General features: G+C 38.2%; 1 protein-coding gene across 1 annotated transcript in view; it reads right to left on the reverse strand.

The window, feature by feature from the left end:
• The window catches only part of LOC129737194 (uncharacterized), a 49415-nt gene extending 26437 nt beyond the window's left edge, over positions 1 to 22978 (reverse strand). The window contains exons 1-2 of the mRNA XM_055724960.1: positions 22879 to 22978; positions 21982 to 22234 (exon numbers count right to left, since the gene is read on the reverse strand). Coding sequence (XP_055580935.1) covers positions 21982 to 22234; positions 22879 to 22978 — 353 coding nt within the window. The remainder of the gene's footprint in view (positions 1 to 21981; positions 22235 to 22878) is intronic.
• Between the last annotated feature and the right edge of the window lie 149 nt (positions 22979 to 23127).

Consider the following 23127-nt stretch of genomic DNA (forward strand, 5'->3'; position numbering starts at 1 on the left):
TTCTGCAGATGAGGAAAGCAAGTCACAGAGGGATTAAGTGACTCGGCCAAGGTCATACAGAAAGTCTGCTGCCACTCATGGTATGTGTCAGTCCTTGTCAGCACTCAGCGACACTCCCTGAAAAGTTCACTCAAGCCCTTTCTCTGTGTAGGCCAGCATCTTTAAGATTTCATAAGTATAATCTTCCACCCTAACCCTGACTGAAAGAAGAAACTTAATCAGCCCAGGTCAGAGTCAGGCTGAGCATGATCCCTAATTAATGGCTTTCCTGCTGTTTCATGTAGGTATCTTTGCTATCTCCAGGATTCTACTATATTTTCACATCTGCCAGGAATTCCTCCTAATGGACTCCTCTGATTTAAAACTACATAGATAGGCAGGATAATATTGCACAAGTAGACCATACAATAAACACATGTAGTAATTATTTTCAACATATTTCTCTCAGAACACACAAAGGACACAGACCTCCAAATTTCTACTTCTGCATTTAAAACCCCCCACCTTCTTTCTACACACAGTATAAATCAGCTCAAAGTTTCATACAATTGTTGTCATACTATGTGTGTATATCTATAACAGACAAATCACAAATAGCATGATACCTCCCTGTATAGACACTGTTATACTACAGATGGAAATCTCTAAGTATATAAACCTTATAGTAAAAAATAGTAAGTATAAGCTTAAAAAATTAAAACAAACATGCTAAAGTATTTCACTTTTACAGTAACTTTCCAATCAAAGTCTCTGACATATTTTTAAGTGTAAGCATTTATGTGATGCATTTCACATATTATTTCATTGCTTGTTTGCATATCAGTACAGTTAGCATACTTAGTTTGAGTGATAAAACTTAAGTGCACATCATGTCCCTTTCTTCTTGCTGGTAAAGCAGAAGCCTGAGCTTTGTCTTAGATCTTCAGTCACTCAAACCTTGTCTTAAGAAATTTCTTCATATCTTCCTCACTTTTATTTTTCCATTCCTGAATTTGAACAAACACTCTGAATCTCTTGTTTCAAAGCTCTATTTGCACTTAACAATGGAGTATTCTTTTTTTTTTCTTTTTAACTGTGTAATAGTTTGTTAAACTATACACTGTGAAATTTCAAAAGACCCCGGTAGCACAAATACCCTTTTTGTAATTTAATTTACTTTTAACTTACATTATGTTTACTTCCATTTCATATGCATCTTAGGAGAGTCTTTCCACTGAATGCCAGTTTTTTTGTAGATCAACATGGCAGACAATAAATAGAGCTACCAAGTCTGTGAAGTAAAAAAACAGTCAATGTGAATTTGGGAAGATTGCGGTTAACGTGTAAGAAGAAGTTTGCTGTATTGGATGGGGAAAGAAAGAAACACTGCTCTTTTACCTGCACTAAACTGTAAATTCAGAAACTGGACATAACTCATGCGTCAGCAATTAAATATGGACCTCTTCATATACACCAAAGGAATTAACATGGACATGGGCCACATAAGTGATTTGTGCCTTTTTCACACACTAGGAAAAAGAAAACACCAGCATCATTCCCTGTGACCCACACAGTAAACACTGCATTTGCTCAGTTTAAACAGAAATGCTGAGATTCAGCCATACACAAATCAGAAAGACCAAGAATGAATCAGTACGTTGAAGACTCAAGACCAGATTAACAGCTGTTTCTTCTATGCTGGTCATACAAGATTTATGGTGTTGCATCAAATTGCTGAAATTCCCCCTTCCCCTCCCTCAAATTCAGGTCTAGGATTCTTGCATTCTTTATAACCTGTCTACTTAAAAGCAACCCTATACCAATAGCAGCTCAGTTCCTCCATTATATTAGTAGTAAAGCAGCAAAGCTGCTCTTGGTTTTTTTTCTTTTACTGATTCAGTAATCCACCTTTTCAGTTCACACATTAGCAGTGCTGCTCCAAAACCAGGAGTGCCTTTTGTTTGGGGGTCAGAAAGAGTAATTTTATAAACAAAAGAACAGGCATGAGAGCTGGGGAAGCTGTCATCTATTCTTTGCTCTGTCACAAATTTCCTGTGTGACTGTAGCAATTAATCTCTATGTAACTCATCTAGAAAATGGGATAATGATATTTAACTATTTCATTGGGAGGCTTAATGGTTGTGAAATGTGCTGAGCTCCTTGGATGGAAGGAAGCTGCTGTCAGAGTAAACAGTAATAGCGTGATTATGTTTGGTGGGAAGATTTTAGGAGAGTCACTTTGTAACATCAATATCACAATTCTGCATTACACAGAGAAGCCTGGCTAATCAAGTGAGTCACTTACTGAGAAATTTGTGTTTTACTTCACTTGTGGTATCTGTGTGTACTGTCTGGACCCCAAAGTCAAGATGAATTGTTAACACCCAGCAGGTCTGCAGAAAAAGGTACCTTCTTTAGAGAAGGACACATCCTTTCTCTAGTCTTAGAATCTGACTGCAAGCATCAGCCTACAAAAAAGTTTACAAACACACCTACGGGCTTTGAAATCTGCTACAGACTAGTACATTCCACCATGTGACAGATCAGAGTCATAGACAGTGGCACACATATTAGTTCCTTGTTGATTTTTCCTCTGATATTCTAGAAAACAATGGGTCTTCAATTAATGTGTCTGGCATTCACATACTCTGAGATCGAAACGCAGCTACAGATTCTGAACGTACTTGTGAAAAGAAACCTAATTAATTCAATCAGTGGGAACCACAAATGCTTAGAATCTCTAAAAAAGAACTACATAACCTTTTTAGGAACTTTTCTATGGATGTAGGTAACTAATGTTAGGTACTCATACTTGCCAGTTCTAACTTCCCAAAGCCTCACTTCTCTCTAGTGTCCCATCCTCTCCCTCCTTCTCATCAGTATTTCCTGGTTTTGTTTTTTTTCAGGCTTGTATTCTTTTAATTGAGAAGAGGACATGACATCAAATACTCTTCTATACTGATTTTGATCAGCACGAAGTGAAAAATTGTCATGACTACCTCCTACAACCTCAAACAACTCATACTAACAGAATGACTGGTAACTTATTTTTGGGCAACAACTTGAAACTGTTGTTCCTGCTTCCACCATAGCAATCCTCATTTCATTTGTGATAACGGATTAATACTGGTCACATAAATTCTCTGTGATGTTTTAGTGCTGGTTAAATGTCAATGAACATGTTTTTTTCCTCTTCAAATTAAAAGGTCACCTGAAGTGAATGTATGTTTATGTATACCATTTGTAAATACTTAATACCCCACTACTGATACCTTTAAAAATTCTTGATATCCACAGCCAGTACTTTGACTACAGGAAATAACAAGCCACCTTTTTATTTGAAAAAGGAAATAAGCATTCACTTTTACCAAATGTATATTACTAAACACCAAGGAATTAGGACAGTGTTATGTAATAGAGAAAACAGTATATAAGAGGCAGAGAAAGCTCTTCTAGTATCACTGGCTACAGAACACATCCTCAAAGGCAAGGCATGGCTTTCACGGGATTACTAGGAATGTTATTACAATCAGCAGAAATAAAGTCTTTCAATGGTAGCAGACTAGAAACTGTAGCATTGTTCCTATCTAATCCATTCAATTCACAATGCTTTAGAAATTTAAATTAATTTTCTCTAGGAAATGTTATCAGTCCACAGGAGATTCATATTTCAAAAAAAAAAATGAAATCTTGGAGTAAACATTAAGTTCACATGTTTTTGTGTCAAGCACACAGCAACTAGCTAGCTAACCAGTTTTTAAGATTCCATTACACCATTCTGGAGCCTTTCCACAGCAACTCAGGTGAATAAGGATCCTCTCACACCCAAGTCACATTTCATGGTTTCATACGTTTAAAGATCAGGAGATTCCACAACATCATACTAGTGCCTACTGAACTGCTATATTGTTGGAAAGTGAGCAATTCTAAGTGGAGGCAAAACATGTCATTTGAATAGATTTGTAGGTAGCTGCACCTTTGAGTTCCATCACCAAATGACTTGATTCACATCAACCCAAGTAAAACAAAAGACCAGTTATGATATGTAAGTGGCCAAAACTCATATAGTGGAAAAATTTACCATTTACTATAGCAATTTTCAAAAACTCAATCACAAATTAGTGTTGAAATAGGACAACTATTTCATGGGTATTTAATGGGTGACACAGGACAACTGCGGTTGCTGCTGCTTGACGGTATCTGAATAACGCAAATTCTGTATAGTAGCAGTACATTAAGTAGATGACAAGTTATGAATTATTATGTTAAGTTACAAATTAGATGTAGGAATACCTGAATGGACTGCTCCTGTTCTCTTACCGTTCTGTTTTCTGCCTGTTTCTGTACTCTGGTAAGCCTTTGCAACAAGAGTAATTTTAATATATATGTCTTCTAAAGTGCTCAATACAGGCTCTTGCAGGACAAACCACACCAGATATACTACAGCAGACAGCACTTAACCTCTGAAAACTCTTGGATTAACTTTACTCCAAACTTTAAATCAAGCAGGATTCACCTGATTTGCAGAACGCTGAAAAATACATGTACTGTGACAAGGCCTACCCAACACCTAAAAGTGATCATCCACTAAAGCTGGGGCTTTTCTAGTATATGTTTATACTCTAGAATCTGTGCTTTTAAAATTAAATTGGGACATGTAAGTTCCAAATATTTGCTTTCAGCAAAAGGAATGCAGTAACTACACTATATAAGCTGACATCACTGACAGGTCTGTACAAATCTACACTTGCTTGTAACACCACCGAGATTTACAGCTGAGAATGAGCCCTACTTTTAACTCTGAAGGCAGTGTCTGCCAGCAGGACCTAACACTCAGTGGAGAAAAATGTGAGCTTGGCATGACTAAGGTAGGCATTAGAAGATGTACAGCTGGAAGTGGATAAACTGGAATGGGCAAGGTCGAGAGTATTAAAATTTGGCCTATTTCCTCTACAGAAATGCTCACTGAAGGATTGTACAGGGACAAGGTACCATACAGTTGGTATGTAAAAACCAGTAAAAATAAACCACTCCTCAAAAAAAGTCTTAGGAAGAAGAATGTGTATGACATGTTCATGTAATTTAGGAATTTAAAAAATTTAGGAAAATGTGAAGAGGTATTTAAAACACTAAAGTAAGAGCTACAGATTACTTATTTCCCCATGAATCTTGCTATATGGGTAGAAAAAAAGGATATAACGTTGTGTATCATGCCCAGCCCATTCTCAAACTCCCCTGTCAATTCTCTTTCCATCTAATTTGAACTGTGTGAAATTATAAAGGACATACCACACCACTCGGCTACAGAAACTGCTGTGCCAAGCCTGCAGAGCTTTTAAATCGCACAGTCTCTTGTACCTTGCTAAGAAGGTAGTAGCATATAATGGATGAAATGAGAAAAGTAAAAGGGGAGAGAAGAGGAGCCAGCAAAGCATGTCCTCCACTGGACTGAGTCCCCAAAGAAAGAATTGTAAATAGCACGGAATTTCCAGTTTAACATTTTCAAAGCTTCAAGTCTGAGTGACTCTAAAGTAGCTCTAAAGACTGAGAAGAATACTAACCACTACCTTCAAACGCAGCTGTTTCCCACTCAGCTTTTGGTAAGAGCAATGAGCGGTCTTTGAAAGTCATAAGCTTTCTATTTTCCCCCCATATAAACCCTCCATACAGACAGTTACAAGAGCAAGTCATAGAAAACCAACAAAATGATCAATAGCCTAGCTATCCTCTGAATGAAATCTGCTCCTTTTTCCAGTATCAATATTAAATGTTTAATGGGTAACTACAGGAAGTTTATAATTTCAGAGCATAAAAATTAACTTTCATTATAATTCATATTCGTAACATATAGTGTTAATAAGTTTAGAGTAGAAAAATTAACTTCCTTTATAATTCATGTAGAGTAAACCTCAAATTGTAATGTTTATGTGGTTACCTGCAAGGTACCTAAAATTTTATACATTTATAATTTATACTTTGAAAGTATTTAAGTGTCTTTTAATTGTAGAGAGCCACTTTGTTAGAAGGGTGCAACCCAAAGCTTCAAGGGCTGACACCGACCTTTATGGTGATGACTTGAAGCCCTGGGGAACTGGGATGTCCCTTAATTTATTATGATACTGGCTGAGACACACCACAACATTTTCTGACCTCTTGGTTAATGGTAACCTTGATTCTCATTCTCTCACTACAGAAACACAAGCTAGTTCAGATATGCACGTTCCTCAGTATGCTGTAGCAGCTTCACGCAAATTAAGTGGAAAGTAGAAAAAAAAAATTAAAAGAAAATCTGGGAAAATTCATTTGGAGGCACCCAACTGATAAGGTTTTGCCAAAAATAGTAATTTAAAAAATATCAATTTTTATTTGAGCAACACAGAACTGTCAGTTCTTGTGACTCAGTAATGAATTTCTTTAGGGCCAGAAGAAAAGTGATTACATAAGAATATCAGCTTCCTTTTTTTGCTCTAGTTCTGATAAAAAAAAATAAATATGTAAACATCATCTGTATTTTAAATACGGAGAAAAGTTATTTTTATTTTTCAAACCTCATAGTTTTGTATGGTTGGATTTGTAATCCTGGATCTAATCTTAGTGGTTTTGCTTTTCTAGCTAAAGGGAGACTCTCCTGCTGTAGAACTCCCTCACACCAAAAATGAGACTGGACGAAAATGCAGTCATTCCCTTGGTTTGGCTTAGGATGTTAGCCATGATACAGCTATTGATCTGCCGTGCTGCTTGTGGAAATTACAAATTGGACTTCTTGTACATGGTTGAGAGAGACCTTTCACACCATTAAATAATGATTTCTTAGAATTGCTAATACATTTAAGATATGCTAATAATAGTAAATTAGAGTGGTACTTTCCACTTACCACTAAAACAGGAAGCGTATGTTTGAATGCTTTCAAGACACAAACTTCTAAGTAAGTTCTTATTTTAATCAAAGACTTTTTGACCCTCTTCTTGTATATCAGGAATCTTGTGAAATAAAGCTTTTTAAACATTTGGGTAATACAAGACCCAGATACACAGGCTGCAGTATTGCTAAGCTAGACATTTTTTACTACAGTGAAAAGTCTGGAACAGGGTGCAACTGTGAGTTGATTTTTGCAGCATGGGAGCAGGTTTAGTCCTCACAGTTCTAAAGAAATACTTGTCCAGTATGACCCTGATTTGCTATCTAAGCAAACACAAATGGTGGATAACAACTGAGATAGTCTTCAAAATCAGAAAAAGACAAAAAGATGGGAGACGGATGAAAACCACACCTATGTAAGTCTCAGTCTCCAATATTTAACAACCACAGCAACCCAGAAAGTAGAATGGAAAGTGTAGCATTAGTGGCACTCCAATTCCAACTAGCCACAGTTATTTAGAGAGAATATAGAAAGAGGAGGGAGGGATTTATGAGAGAGCTGAGGGAGTGCTCTGTGTTTCACCATATCCTGTTTTGAACAGTTTCATCAGGGTTACCCTACAATTAATTTCAGGAACAGATCTTGCAGCACCCTAAGGATATCTGCTCTTCCTTGGCTCCGTACTCCAGAAGCTCACACTGAACTGATGATACTTCCAGACCACAAACTTCTCCCAAGTTCATCACTGGTCAATAAAGCAAAGCATTTGCTGCATTCCAAAGTTCTAGATGATAGCAGTAGTCTTGAATTGAACTGCTGGGGAGTCGGTAACACACCTTAGAAACCTGAGCTACTTCCTACTTAATGACATATGACGTATTCATATTATTTTGGAGCTTAGAGTGAGAAAAAAATAAATTTATTAAGAAATTGTTTGCTTGACACATAGAAAGTCATTGGATCCTACCAAACTGAAGTGCTAATGAAGAATGAAAATTAAAAACATATGAGGTCTAATGTAATTTTCATTAACAAGACTAAAGCTCAAACTATCTGTAAAGCATGTTCAGCATATCAGAAAGTCTAGGAGCGAATTCATAAGTACAGAATCTACAGCTATTTCTTAAAATATTTTTTCTTAACAAAACTATTTGTACAAAATAATAAAAGGTTGAATTGAACGTGAGAGAAAATTAATCATTAACTGAGCTGAAGTTTTAAGCAGCTGTTTTTTTCCGGTACTGGATAAAACCAGGTTCCTAAAAATGAAGCTTGGGAACTAGTAACAGCAATGTCACTGATAGTACCAGCAATGGTAATTATCCTCTCCACTTGCAAGCATATCAAATGATACCTAGTGTTACGAAAATAGGAGGGTGTCTGCTTCAATCTATCTGCTAATCTAGATGAAGGACCCTTCTTTGCTCAGAAATAATGGGACAGGAGAGGTGTGGATACACTTATATATGCAAAGACAACTGTTTGCTTATATGGCCTACGAAACAAGAAGTTAGGTGTGACAGGCTTGAGCAACGACTATTATCATTTCTGCAGATAGCTTGCTACACTGAAATCGGTCCTGTGAAAATTATTTCCAAGAGCTTGATTGGGTGGCGTTGCATCATAACTCCATTTTCAATTTTATGCCCAGACCATTTTTGCAGTTTCAGAAGTAGAATTCATCCCAAAGCACTTGGCAGTTCTATGAGGACAGTAAATGTACTCTAAGAAAATGATGAGAAAGAACACAGATGACACAGTTAAGAGGCAGGTGGCACTGATCAGTGGCATTGCACATGGTATTATTGTGTACTAATAAATCATGAGAAGTCTGATGCATACCAATATCTGAACATGGTTAGACCCGAACTGAAAGTAACAGTAATTGTTTCATCTTCATTTATTCATCATTTTTGAAGCAGCAGAAGAAAAAACTTGCTGAGTGGTTCAACTAATTAATGTATATAGATGAAGATTTCTCAATGACTTGGAATGAGAGCTACTTTCACAGTTTAGGCACAAGTACATCTTAATGTAGCTGAGAATTATTATTGCTGACAGTCAATAATTACCTTATATCCTCAGCTTGTGAGCTACTGCTACACTACCCAATGGAACATTTTTATGCAAGAAATCGTATACTAACACTATGACAGATTTTTAAAACTCATGTATAAAATGGTCAGTTAGGAAATACAACTTTAGTCTGTATTTTCACCAAGCTTTCATAACCCAAACATAGCTCAAACTATAATTAATTTCTTTCTTTAAGTAATTACTGTTGGATTACTTCTAGAATTTCTGATGCTCAGAACTATGTATAAGATTACAGGATCTGACTTAACAATTTTAAAAAATGACATCTAAATGATCACCTGTATGACAGTGCATATCTTGTCATATAAATGCAGCAATTGGAACCACAGAATAAAGAATAACAGAGGAAAATGTTTTGGTTATGGCCTTCTTTCTCAGAGAAGCATTCCATTCTTACCACAATAACAATGACTTTTTAGAAAAAAAAAAAATAGAAACAAAATAATAATTACAACAGAGTAAGCCAAGAAGGACAGCATCCAGAAAAATTCTGCTCATACATTAGAGATTTTGGGAACAATGCTGTGATTGTTACCTGGTTACTTCTGATAAATCAGTTATACTAGCTTCAGTTGATTACAAATAAACGATCACCAGTAGAATCTTTAGCCTTCTAAATCAAGGTGATTCATAAAGGTGTACCCACTCCTAAAAGCATCAGTAGCTTAATTTGGGCTTAATTAAATAACAATTTAGTAAAGAGCTATTGATAATTGCGGCAGAAAGAATGTGAACATGATTACGAAAAAACCCACTCCTTTTCTCTCTTGTCCTGAGAAGTCCCAAAGAAGTTGAAGAATTTACCTGAAAACTGACAAAATCTCCTTTTCGATCTAGTCTGCCTGCCTTAGATGTGATAAAGGAGATATGTTTCATAGGTTCAACTGTAGATTAGAAAGTCCAAATACCAAAGACTGAGGAAAAACATTTGGTTTTCTGTCCACAAACCCAAAAAATGTGTCGCTGTCAAGTAATACTTCTGACATATCAGGAAGGAATCAGAATTCTAAGTGTAAGTTAAATAATTTTTTGATTATAATCTATTTTCACATTTTGTGTAGATGTAAATGACTTCTCAAATATTTTAGTCTGGAAGTTGCTTCATTCATTGATTGAAAATAGCTTGACTTTGGTGACTTAGACACAGAGTGAAAGGTTTCTCTCATGTTTCTTTGCAGAAGGCTATTGATGATCTGCAGTGAGTGGGTAATGTGGAAATGCTGCATGTATCTACTGGGCTAAATTCCTACTACACTGGCTAATTTAAAGTGGTTTTAATTTTACCAGATAATGAATTAACATTTTCAAGCACTTAGACTCTTGAATTTTGTATTAATAAAAATAGACCAGTTAAATAAATAAAAAAATATGTTTGCAATCGGAAGTAATAAGCTTACTCATACTCAACACTTAAGAACACCTTGGAGCTTCTAGATATTGCCTTAATACATATATATTCATATCCCGATAGAAACTTGGCAGGCAGAAGAGAAGCCCACAAAAAAACTGTTTAACTATGTCCTTTCTCTGTAGAATCAGATGATTGTTAAAAATTATTTTTAATTTTTATTTATTTTTTAAATTAAATTATAATTAAATTAATTTAAAATTAAAAATTAAATAACATTTAAAGTAAATTAAATTTAAAAATAATTGAAAAAATTAATATTCAAAGGTCTCCTCCAGATGTGCCAGGTCTGCAATGTGTGTCTTGGCACCCAGGACTTGTCAGTCTATCAGAGTCTAGAGTTCCAAAGATGTTCCCTGACTGTTTCTCAAGCCCTTCCTTTCACTCTGCATAGCAGTGAGATGCCACCGCAGGATGTGTTCTCATGATGCTAAGTCACCAGGGCTGCACTGAGTTTTCACTTTCAAAGACAGAAGCAGGTGAGGCCCCACTCCCTCAGTAGCTAACACTATAGGGAATACTCAGGTTACAATTTCTGTTCAGTACTCTTCAAAATGTTTTCATTAGGAACTTGGAATCTACTACAAGGAAAAAGCCAACTTACTTTCTATAGTTTGCTCCCCAGAACTGGAACAATGTCCTCCATTTTGTTTCAAAACACTAAGCATGCCTGGAATCATATCTGAAATAGAAGTGCAGTATATTTAGCATTGCTACATTTTCAGGCACATCTATGCTCACCAATCTGCAAGTGTTTGAGGTACAGTCTGTTAACGCCTACCAACATCACCCTCACAGTGCCCACCAACTCATGCTCAAAACAAAAGCACATGGCTTCTGTTTGGCATTCCTATTGTATGGCAATGGATAGGAGTGCAGTAACGGACAAAATTTGTAACAGATAAAGCCTCAGAACAGCTAATATATCATACATGCTTTAGCAGCACAAGTAGCTAGAGTCTGATTTGCAAAGACTGCTCATTACAGATAGCGTAATACCAGACAAAGGACCTAGAGGCTGAAGAAAAAACATTTTTACTGAGGCCTCTTAACTTTTCTTTTTGAATTTTTTTTTCTTCGCTCATAATCACTTTTCTGCAACATCACTGACTCCTCCATGAGACAAAACATGGTCTTCCTGTGTGAGTGGTGGCTTATACCAGCTTTCTGGTTTGCAAAGTCTGTTTATAAATCTTTATGCCCTTCTGGAAAAACTTTCAGTCCTGAGGCTCAATTAACAAACCAGGCCTTGGAATATCAAAAATTTTCCACCCTATAGACCAAGCCAGAGATGATATAATTTTTACTAGACTATGGAATCTTTGTTTTCTCAAGTACTCGACTGTCAGGTACTTTGGCCTCCCATGTAGTATTCAAGGTATGGCAAAATGAGTGACATATCAACAATGACATGTGATTTCCTAACGAAGTAATAACGTTAGAATACACACAACTCCTAGTATTTTGAGGAGGAGAAACTGTTTTGGTGGACAGCAGGAATGGAATATACAAAGAAGCCCAATTCCTATCACTGTTCCTTTATCACGTAACCCTGGGCATAAGCGGCACACAATGATCTGAGGCTAGAGGAAAATGCAGAAATGAACCGAAGACAGCGCAGAAACAAAGAGCTCCAATGAGGTGAGGGACAGACATGTAAACAGAGCCTGTTTACAGGGGAGCATGACTCATATGGTACCTTTCTGTGAAATGGAAGTAAAGAATCCCTGGTGTGCATGCAAACCGTTCAGTTTACTAGTGAAGTGCACATGCTCTATATCTCAGATAAATATAGTTGCCCTCAAGATAACCCACTTTTCTGAAATAAATAAATAAGCTTCACACTAGTAGTATTCCCTTCCATATACTCATCATGAAAATGCTTTGAGCTCAGAGTTTACTTAATTACAAATACCTAGCTAGTTAACTAAGGCAAAGATCACGTGTTTTTGAAGTGGTCACTCCAGTCCTTCCATCTAATGGTCCCCTTGTCTCTTGCTATTACTCATGATGTTAAGCCTAAATGCAAGATTGTCACCTTTTGGAGGCAGAGATCAAGTATTATGTCTTTGAAGCACAATGAATCCTAATTAGTATAATCAATAATAATTATAGTTACGTAATGGAAAATAGGAAGGTGAGGAAAAGGAAATGGCTGAGATGATAATAATTACTTTGTATTAGGACTGATAGGGAAAACTAGTGTGAGAAGCTTGCCACCCAAGGAAACAGATACCTATTTACTTGCGTTTCTCTTAAGACTTGAAATAGCTAAGGTGAAGTGTACTAAGTGTCACACTGTATGTGGTTTGTAACTTTAACAAGCTCTGGAAGTGAAGCTATACTTTTACTTGAGGTGCCTGTATCTCTGAGGGTTTTGCTGTGGCAACCTTTTTGGAATGCAGCAATTCACCTCCTACAAGGCAAATTGGAAGTGTTACATTCCTCTGCTAGTAATTCACTCCTCCATTTAGCCAGAGGACAGGGAGGAGAAGGAGGTGACTCTAAAGGTGGGAATGGTCAGAACCACAGAGTATTCTACTGGAAGGGCAAAGAAGCACTAGGTGTTAACCTCACTCTGTAAGATTTAAAAGCCCTCCACGTGGAAGGTGACAGCCTGTATACCAATGAGATACCAGCCAATTTGGACAAATATGGAAACTGAGTTCTGTGACATTTCTGACCTAATACTTTACGCTCCTACTGACCGCTGAACTCTGGCATTCCCAGAAACACTGCTCAGTGCTATCTTGCTAACACAAGATTGGTTGATTTTTTGTTGTTTTCTGACAGGCTCACAGTTAAGCGCTACACACCCAAATGATAATGTCATGCTACACCTATTTTTTGCTTTCCAGTTCAAGAAGTTATGCTACGTCTGTGTAACGGTATCAGTGCATATATATATATGTGTGTGTGTGTGTAAATAAATAAATAAATAAATAAATAAATAAATAAATAAATAAATATCAGCACGTATCAGTGTAACACTACCATTTCAGGACTCAGGCTTCACAAGTAAAATAATGTTTTAACTCCCAAATAGTTGTGGCTAAAAGGCAGTGTTTCAGAATGGATATGTACTTTAAAGGTAGAGAATGTAGTGCTGCACAGACATAAGCTGTTTAAGTTATTTTAAGAACCACTGTGTTATTCTGAACAAGATGGGAGAATTTCAGGCATACTAGTATTCTTCCTAGTCCAGTTAAAACCAAACAAACTCTCCTCCCTACCCCAAATCTCAGTCTTTTGGTTGCAGTTCAACGACTTTATGCAGTTTCGAAGATGAACCACAAGCGCTCTTAGTTCTCTACCTAATTTGAGAAATATATTTTCACCACATTAAAAAAATCTGATGTAAAATCCATGCTTTCTCAGTTGTGTTTATTACTGTTGGCCCATATCCAGTTCTTAACTAATGAAGTAGTACCCATGTTAAAAAGCATGTTCTGTATTAGCTTTCCATATTGCACAAATTCCTGCTCTTGCTACAACCTGTAGACTTATATTAATGCTAAACACAGCACTTTGAAAACTCAAACATATCAGATTCAGTTGTAAGTGTAAGAGAACGCAGTGTTCTGCACCTTTTATTAATGAAGACAAATGCTAATAAAATGGTGATGAATACTCTTAGCAGTAAGTAGTGTAATCAGGCTTTTCAGCGTATTCCTGGATCGCCCTCTGAGTGCAGGTCATAGACCACTTCTGGTCTTCAGTGGGATTTTTTTGTTATGATGGTTCCACAGAGAACCTGTTGGCCATCAAGGCTGTTGTTGGTACAGGGCCTCTCACAGCTGTGCTAGACCTGTAGTGGCTGGGTGTACAGAAAGCCAAGGCAATAAGTTAGCTAATGTGTGGATGTCTGGCAAATGTAACTTTTAAGTCCTCTTAATTCTTCCAGTATGTTTTAGTATTTTTGCTCTGCACTAAGAATCTACTGCTCAGCCTTCTTTGGGCCATCAAATCACTAAGATTAGATAGAGTTCCTGCTCATGAGGACTGGCAAATTAATTTCCTTGAGTTCTTCCAATCTGATGTGCCATCTATTAAATGGCATCCTTACAGAATGCATTATTTTTTGCAATACATGTGAATGCAATTATATTACATAACCATCCTTATGGAGAAGCATTAATGCAATATAATCCATTAATGTAAAAATTTTCAAGCTTAGTATGACATTATCTAGGGCAGGGGTCCTCAAACTACGGCCCACGGGCTGGATACGGCCCCCCAGGGTCCTCAATCCTGCCCCCAGTATTTACAGAACCCCCCGCCCGCCCCACCCCCCCCACCCCTGCCGGGGGTTGGTGGGGGAACCAAGCAGCCGCAGATGACTGCCTGCCACTTCATTCACGCGCCGGCCCCCTGGTTAAAAAGTTTGAGAACCCCTGGTCTAGGGTATGAAAGACAGACTATTTGTTAGCATCTTATCACCCTTTCACAAATAGCATCCTTGTAGCAACTGTAATTATAAAAAAATAGTAATATCCTTAATACATCTTTTAAGTAGGTTTGGCAAGTGAAATTATTTTGGAGAGTCAGCTCAAGGACAGTTGTCTAGCGACCACCTGGTGGTGATTCACAAAGCACTGACTGACAATTTTTGGAGTAACTCAAGAAAATACATTATGCTATCTGTTATAGCTGCATACTCACACTACTGTTTGTACTAACGATGCATAAGTATGCTTTTGCATGTCTGTTTAAAATGGTTAAATGACAGCTACATCCACAGTGTAAGTTAACTAGGTCACTGTGTATAGTTTTCATCACTGATTGAAACAAAGTAATACTACAAGGAATAAAGAGAGAACAGAAGTGGAAAACAGCATAGGAAAAGGGAAAAAAGGAAAATACAAACACATCTCAAGTCAGAAAAAGTAGCTGAGGAAGAATATACATCTCATTACTAGGTAGTCCACAGAATTTCACTGTGGAGCCAGGTACTTTCAGTTTCACATCTAAGTTCACAGAAAGAAAAGACCTAGGATTGATTGATAGGATTACATATCAAGCACATATAAAGGGTGAATCCAAGGTTTTAGCAGTCCTCATGACATACGTGTGCTACCATCAGGACTAAGTAGCTCCTGATGAGTGCAGTGCTGAGACAAATGTTAGTGTTACCAGTATACTGTGAGAGTGATCTGAGCAGGCGCAATTAATGCTGTATGGATGGGAAACTAATTCTTGACTTTCTGGTTTTAAATGTCTGTGTTCTGCTGAACTTGACAATTTGTAAGAATATTACCCACTGCCAGTCGCCCCGCATCCATATATTAACAAGAGGAGGGTTTTTTCTGTTAGTAGTACCACCAGCCATGGAAGCTATTTAGAGATCACATTCAAACAGCAGCAGCGAAATCCATGGTTCTTTGCTTAGAAGATACCTGTTTCAGCCAAGCAGTTCAGCTAGCAGCATTCTTGTTTTCAGCAGAAAATGATTACTAATTAACTGAGAAATACAGTGAAAATGACAGAGCAGGAAAGCAAAATCAAAAAACTTTCCAAAAAGAAGCGTATTAACCACCTAGAACTAATGGTCATCCACTTCTGCATGTCCTGAAGCTATCAAAAGTTGTCAAGGTACAGCAGTGACAGTTTTCAAAGAAAGGAAGTTTAGGCCACAGAGACACCTACATAATATGCAAATGTATCTTCAGTGAATTAAGAGCAATCCATAAACTCTTAGCATTGGAAACAGACTAATGTGAGTGGTGCGTACTAATTACTGTCACACCTGTTTAGCATTCCAAAGCATACTCATGTCTGAGTGTCATGCCAAAATTTTAATGTAATACAATACTTAATAAAGCATTAATACTAAAAATATGTTGAAGATGTTATAGTATCCTTGACTTCTACTGCTTTCCCCATGTTTGAAAACATATATACATCAAACATATATACATGTTGAAAGAGCATATTTATTAGCAGTACGTTGAGTATATAATTATAGCAAATTAAATAGAGAACGCTAAGAATTGAATTTATGAGACAAAAGTTACTATTATAGTAATTACTATTATGAGTTACTTTTGTATGTGACATCAAAAGACTTTAAGGTGTCAAGTTCAAGCACATAAAACCTTAGAGTCTGATGTAGTATTTATGTTTCCAGTGATTTTGATGATTTCTGGGTGAAATTCATAGCAGTGTTTCAGCTATACTGAATAAGGGTGAAATGAAGAATGGAGAAATTGAGAGTCCTCTTTAACACACCATAGTGAACTGGCTGAAGAGCCAGAAATGGGGTGGAAAAAAATGCGGATTTTTGACCACAGTCAGGTAGAAAATGTGGGGTTTTTTATTTTCTACAGTTCTTTTCCCCCTGAGATTTCAATATTAAAAAGTATCTATTTTTCAAAAGTGAAAAACAGATGACAGTTGAAGTAAGTCTGGAAATGCATCCATGCTAAACGACCAGTTCCTCAAGCCACTCTTCCATTCTGTGGTCCAGAACCCCTAGTCAGACTACCATTCCATTTTGATACAGTATCACTAGAGCTGCCCTATGACTGTGATGCCTGCTAGAACCTACTATGCAGCTGGGGAGACGTAAAAATGGGACATAATGTACTTAGGAATAAAAATCTCACCAGGCAGTTGGCAGTATTTCCAAACCAAACTACATTTTGACCACCACCATCTCCTCCTCCTTCATCTTTCAGGATCTGGAAATATAGTCAATGGACAGCTGTGTCCAACAAAGGGACTCCTCAATTCTGGCATTAATTAATATCAAGATAACAGACTGCAGATTACCTTCGTTGTACAGCCTCAGCCCATACAATAACGGACACTCCATGAAAACCTGAGAATACTCTTCTTGTTCTTCATTTTCCTTACTTTTTCTTGAGTCTCACACATGAATTATTTTATTCCAGGATGAATGGCATGCTTCCTGTTGAAGAAAACAGGATTTTTAAATCTGCTTACAGTAACAATAAAATTAGAAAAAAAAAAACCCTAAATTAACTCCTACCCATATTAAAAATACATAAACTAGATTTTTTAACTGTTGAAAAAAATTTCTTTGCAAAGGTTTCTCATAAACTGTAACCCAGGTCCCCACTTTCTGCATTCAGCTGCCTTATCTCAGAATTAATCTATTAAAAAAATAGAAGTGACTGTTTCATTGCAACATTAATGCAAGTAGTTTAAGCAACCTCAGTTTAATACTTTCAGTGAGATTATACAGGATTACAGAATCTGAAATGGATACAGTTGAAGAGTTATATATTAAAAGCTAATTTGCCTGTCAAAATCTTTCTGATGGAAGGCTTTGGAGCATGGAAACAGTTATAAACATCTCTTGTTAGACTAACAGAAGTTATGTTAGTTTTTCTTTTATACAATATGAATGCTATGAGCTAAGACATTACTGTACAGTTAAAACCCACAAACAACGCTTGAAATAAAATGCCTGTTCCTTTTCAAAACTTCTACAGCATCATAAACCTTTGTTACACTACTGTTGAACAGTAGGTTATTAAATTACATTTGATCATTTTTTTCAGAACAGGACCACGAAAATCAAGGCAAACAATCCAACCTATAAAATATTCTTATTTATTCAAAAAACAGCAAAATAAAATTTGAAGAAAAAAAGACTAATGTTAGCAGTTAGAGAAGGATAGGAAGCAAGATGACATTTAACAGCAACATTCAGTTTATAGCAACTCCCTCATCACTGATAAAAAAAGCATGTACTGAAATTTGGAAGAGGGGTCTAACTACCTGACTGAAGGCTTCCTATCCCAGCTACTAAACTAATAAACATTTACTTTTTTAATATTATAACTTGAAAATTTATCTAGTCAATCTTCCAACAAAACTTTTTAACAACACAAGCTCAAAATCTTCAAACCCTTCATGTTTTAAGGAATTTTTATGCAAAGGTCAGCTTTGAAACCATGACAGAAATAGCCAGATGGTCACCTACTAACACATATACCTTATTATCAGCTAGCTTGTATTTGCTTTTAATATTCTTGCAGAGAATGTTTTCCCCAAATTAATAAATCCAATGTAAAAAATTATATCAGCTTTTTGCGAATACAACAGAATTTAGAGTCTGCTGTGTTAGATTCCCACAAAGGTATCAACCTTCTGTTTCAAGGAAGGCAAAACACCCCTATGTATGACTTGTTTTAAAGAACATATTTTGACAATGTATCAAATCACAATCTAAGCTCCCCTACCCTTGAACAAACAATACTTTATAGCTCTAATACTTCTGATTTCTACTTTTAACTGCTGTTGTAAAGGTGTATAAACTGTCTAAAGTCAAAATTATGCAAAAGTAAACAAACCTACAGTTACTCAAGGCATGGAAATTAAATTACCCTGTATTTACTCTAATTCGGCTGATAACAGCATCTGGTGTTTAAATTTAACTGAATGGTGCCTGGAAGCCTCGAGAAAATCTCTGAACTAACTGTACCAAACGCATCAATATGGCCCCCAGAGGCTGGGGGAAAGACCCGGAGCAATACTAGCCAGACAGCCATTAGAAGAAAACAAAACCACCTCTTTAACAGCTGTCACAGTAGGTCTGATTATGGGCTTTACAAATTACAAAATTATCTGGAAAATGTGGTGTTCCCACCCAGCTTCAGTAACTGGAATAACTGTTGAAAAGTGTAGCCCATTAAAAACACATAAAGCTGATGGGTAGAACTTAAAGCTGTAGGACAGATGCACCTGGATTTTTTTCAGCTATAGACTCTGTATTTTTCCTTTTGTTATTGTATTTTATATAAAACTGTTCTGAGCCACTTAAAATGTTCTACCTTTTCATATCATTGTTTTTATTCTTTTTTTTTCTTACCATATCTCAGTTCCTGAATCCATCTAGATTTCTTCCTACTGCTGGTATTCTTATCTAGACTTATCCATTACCAGCTTTCATTCCTAGTGTACAGCCTTGCAATTCTCTTTAACTTACAATATCACAACATAAATTTCAGGCCTACAAATCTTTCATAATCTATGAGAACAAAGGCATTCACAGCAAACTCGTGGCAACTAAATCTAAACACTACACAGATTTCCTGAGTCCCATATTATTAATTTTCATTTACAGTTCCATCATTTTTAGCCTTACTGTTTGCAATTGATAGTCCCAGAAAAATGCTGTGCCAGCTGAATGCCATTTAAAAAAAATAATCCATGTAACAAAATACTTAATATAAAATAACCACATTTATACTTGAAAGATTGCCCAGGCAGAATTATTTTCAGCTTTCACACTAAGTTTATTTATACATAAACAAAACATATAAGGAGACAGACACACATGTGAGCAATTACGGAATCATTAGATGAACAATGACACAAATAATAAATAAATGCCTAACATGCACCTGATTTCATATCCTAGCATTTCCTGTTCTTTAGGAGATAAAAAGATTCTTGAACTTTGCAATAAAACAGATAAACAGACTCCTGAACTTCTTAATACTGAAGTCTACTCATTACCTTCAATTATCACTTTAAAACAACAAACTGTCCAAGATGATTCCTTTCCTCTTCCCCTATATGGGAATACATTACCGAAATGTTTTCTAAACATCTAAAAACAATTAGTAAGACTTTGACCTGTGGGAACGGACGCTTCAGCCATTAAAACACAGACAAGCAAATGTGGCCATACAGAAATACAAATTGTCCCAGAAAGAAGAAGCGGAGAACTGAACCACCCAGCACAGTCTTAACTGAGCCTGGACAATGGGAGGTGGCGAACTGGCGCCCCACTCTGCTATGAAACTGGAAAGGTGAATTTTTCAGCTATGATAAAAAGTTGCAGTGTTCTTACCCAATCAACCCCTAGCTTTCTCCTGAGATGTTTCCTTCCAGCCAGCCCACGGTGCCACAACACATTCAAGTAAGATCCTTTCTAACATGCCACCCGTGGTGTTTAAATCAATCATTCACATCCATAAAATTTACCTACCAACTTATTCCAAAGTTCTACTCCAAAATCTCCTTAAGCATAATACTACAAAACATCTTGACAACAGTTAACCTGCTAATGCCCTCCAATGACTGCTCTTGCTAAGACAATATTATCTCATTATTTTGCTGCCCTTCAGAGTGTTGTGCAAATTTGTGAAATTAGGATTTTTCTAATCCTCTATTCAAACATTTTAAGAAAGTAACTTGTGCTATTCTATTGTATAATATTAATTTAATATCTTATTGAAAATATCTTACTTTTGCATTTGAAACCAATTTTTCATTGCATATTATTAGAGCAGATACCACTCTGCAGGTCTAGGCTGTATGTAGGACCCTGTAGACAATGGTCATAAGAACTACAAAGAACTTTATAAAACAGCTTCTGAACGTACCCCACAAAAGAACAGATTACTCATTTTGTAGAAACCTTTTCCTTGAGATGTCACTTGCAAGAAATCTTCATTTCAGCTTTCCTGAATTTTTACTTGATTTTGACACTAAGAAATACTTTAAAAAAAAAACTTCCACTATTATCATCTAACCTCACTTTAGAGCACCAGGCTTTAAAATAACCATACTTATTTGTGCCTTTGCATAAGTGACTGCAAATTTTTCTTCCTTTAGAACTGATTAGAAGACATCATCTTACGTTTCTCATTGCTACACAAAAATAGGCTCCAGTTTATTTGCCAAAGTTAGACTTAGAATTCACAAATATAGAACTCCATGTTTCTTTAGAGAATTTAACACGAGGAACTTACCTCTACTAGTACTGGGAGCCAGGATCATCCAACTGGGAGAACCTTGCCAGGCTGCAGCACAACTCATTTCTTTTGTGGCCAGCTTTCGTTCTCATTGCAAAAAGGCACTATAGGGAGAACAGTGTCTCTGAAGTTGTACTGAGATACTGCTGCGGCACATACATGGACACAAGAGTAATTTGCTCCTGGATCTTGCAAATTACATTAAGTTTACATGAACAGGACACTGAGGTAAACAATGTCTGTATTTGACAAACAGTAAAAATTATACTGGACTTCATTTTTATACTGCTATGAGATTTTTATACAGGGTGAACAGCCACCTGTAGATGAAAAGTTGTAGATAGCACAGACATAGCACAAAGAGATAAAAGATTTCTTAAAGAAATGGATTCAGGGAGGCATTACACAATGATACAAACACATCACAGGAACTCAAGAAACTGCAACAGCACAGGTGGCTGATGGTACCACCTGACTAACCATCAGAAAGACAGTTTTCTTTCTGTATTGCTCTCGGGTTCATTTTCATTATGACCACAATTGGTGGCAAGTTTGCATGCCAGTTCTGCTTTGGAATGTGACCCCCTGAGAAACAGTGGTTACTAAAACAACAGGGGAGGTGTGCCTTGTTCAGGATTGTACGTGCTGCTCATAGCCCGAAATCAGCATTCCCTTCCCCCAATTTACACTTGGACAGCTGCCCTTTTAGTAGGACTCAGAACTAGGAAGCCTCTGCTCTAATTTAGGGAGCACCTTCTGTGAAATACCAAACACACAGGTACGTCTCAATGGCTGGGAATAGCTCAGGGTTGAGCGCTCCCTCGTGCTGCTACATTAAACCGGCAGGTGTGTATGCTCCAATTATTTCTTATTTTTTTTTGCACAACAAACCGACAAGTTTCACCTGTCTTCCTGACAGACCCGGAGCTCACCTGCAGCGACACGCTCGCTACGCAGGCGGCGCTGGGTGCTGAGCGGCTCTCGGGGCGCTGCGGGAGACTCCGGCGAATGCCCGGGCTCGTTACGCTCCGGCAGGGCGGACTCTGCCGGCCGCTGCTCCCGGACCAGGAGGCGCTGCCCTGCCCTGCGCCTGGAGCGGAACGTAGGCGGGCTGCGCCTACAAAGGGGTGTTCGCTCGGGCAGGTCACCCAAATAACCTTTTAAGAGGTAACTAATGCACACCTACGCAGTAGCCACAGGAGAAGCCAGACGCAGTTAAAGGCTAGTTTGAGCATACCGGTTATGATTTATTGTATCTCTACCAACCTGATCCTCACCCGCCGGCGCTGCGCGCACGCCGCTGAGGCTCACGGCCGCCAGCGAGCTCACCCGGCTCCCGCAGCTGCCAGGCCCAGCGGGCGAGGCGGCCAGGCGCACACCGGCCTCACCTTGCCGACCGGGCGCGGAGGCCCGCACGGCGCTCCCGGCGCTAGCCCCCGCCCGGCCCGCCTCAGAAGAAGCGGTCCTTCCGCGGGCAGGCTGCGCCCGCCCCGCGGGGAAGCAGGCCCGCGCCCCGCGGCTGTCGGCCGGGCGCTTCCCGCTGCGGCCCCTCCGCTTTCCCGCCCCGGGCGCTTCCCGCCGCGGCCCCTCCGCTTTCCCGCCCCGGGCGCTTCCCGCCGCGGCCCCTCCGCTTTCCCGCCCCGGGCGGGCGCTGAGGCGGCGGGGCTCGGGGCACCGTCCAGCGCAAGGGCCGCGGCCCCCAAGGCAGCACCGAGGCCGCGGGGCTGCCCGCGTAGCCCTGGCCCCAGCCGGGGGCAGCCCTTTCTCAGGAGATTACATGTCTCTCTCTAGGGTGACCTACAATTCAAATGTCCTGACTGAACACGTCTCCCAAATTGCTCTCTGCAATCCCAGAAGCTTTCAGCAGCAATCTGCCCGCACACCACTAACACTTGTTCCATTTATTTCTGAATTGAGCTGCTTTGAAGTGCCAACAGGTTTCGCAATTAGCAGTTTTGAGATTACCAGCTGCTCCCACCGCCCCCAGCAACTCAGCGACTGGTCATTTCTACATTTCTTGAACAATTTTTCAATAAGATATTAATTTAAT

This window comes from Falco cherrug, chromosome 12, assembly GCF_023634085.1.
Source record: "Falco cherrug isolate bFalChe1 chromosome 12, bFalChe1.pri, whole genome shotgun sequence".
Taxonomy (NCBI): Eukaryota; Metazoa; Chordata; class Aves; order Falconiformes; family Falconidae; genus Falco; species Falco cherrug.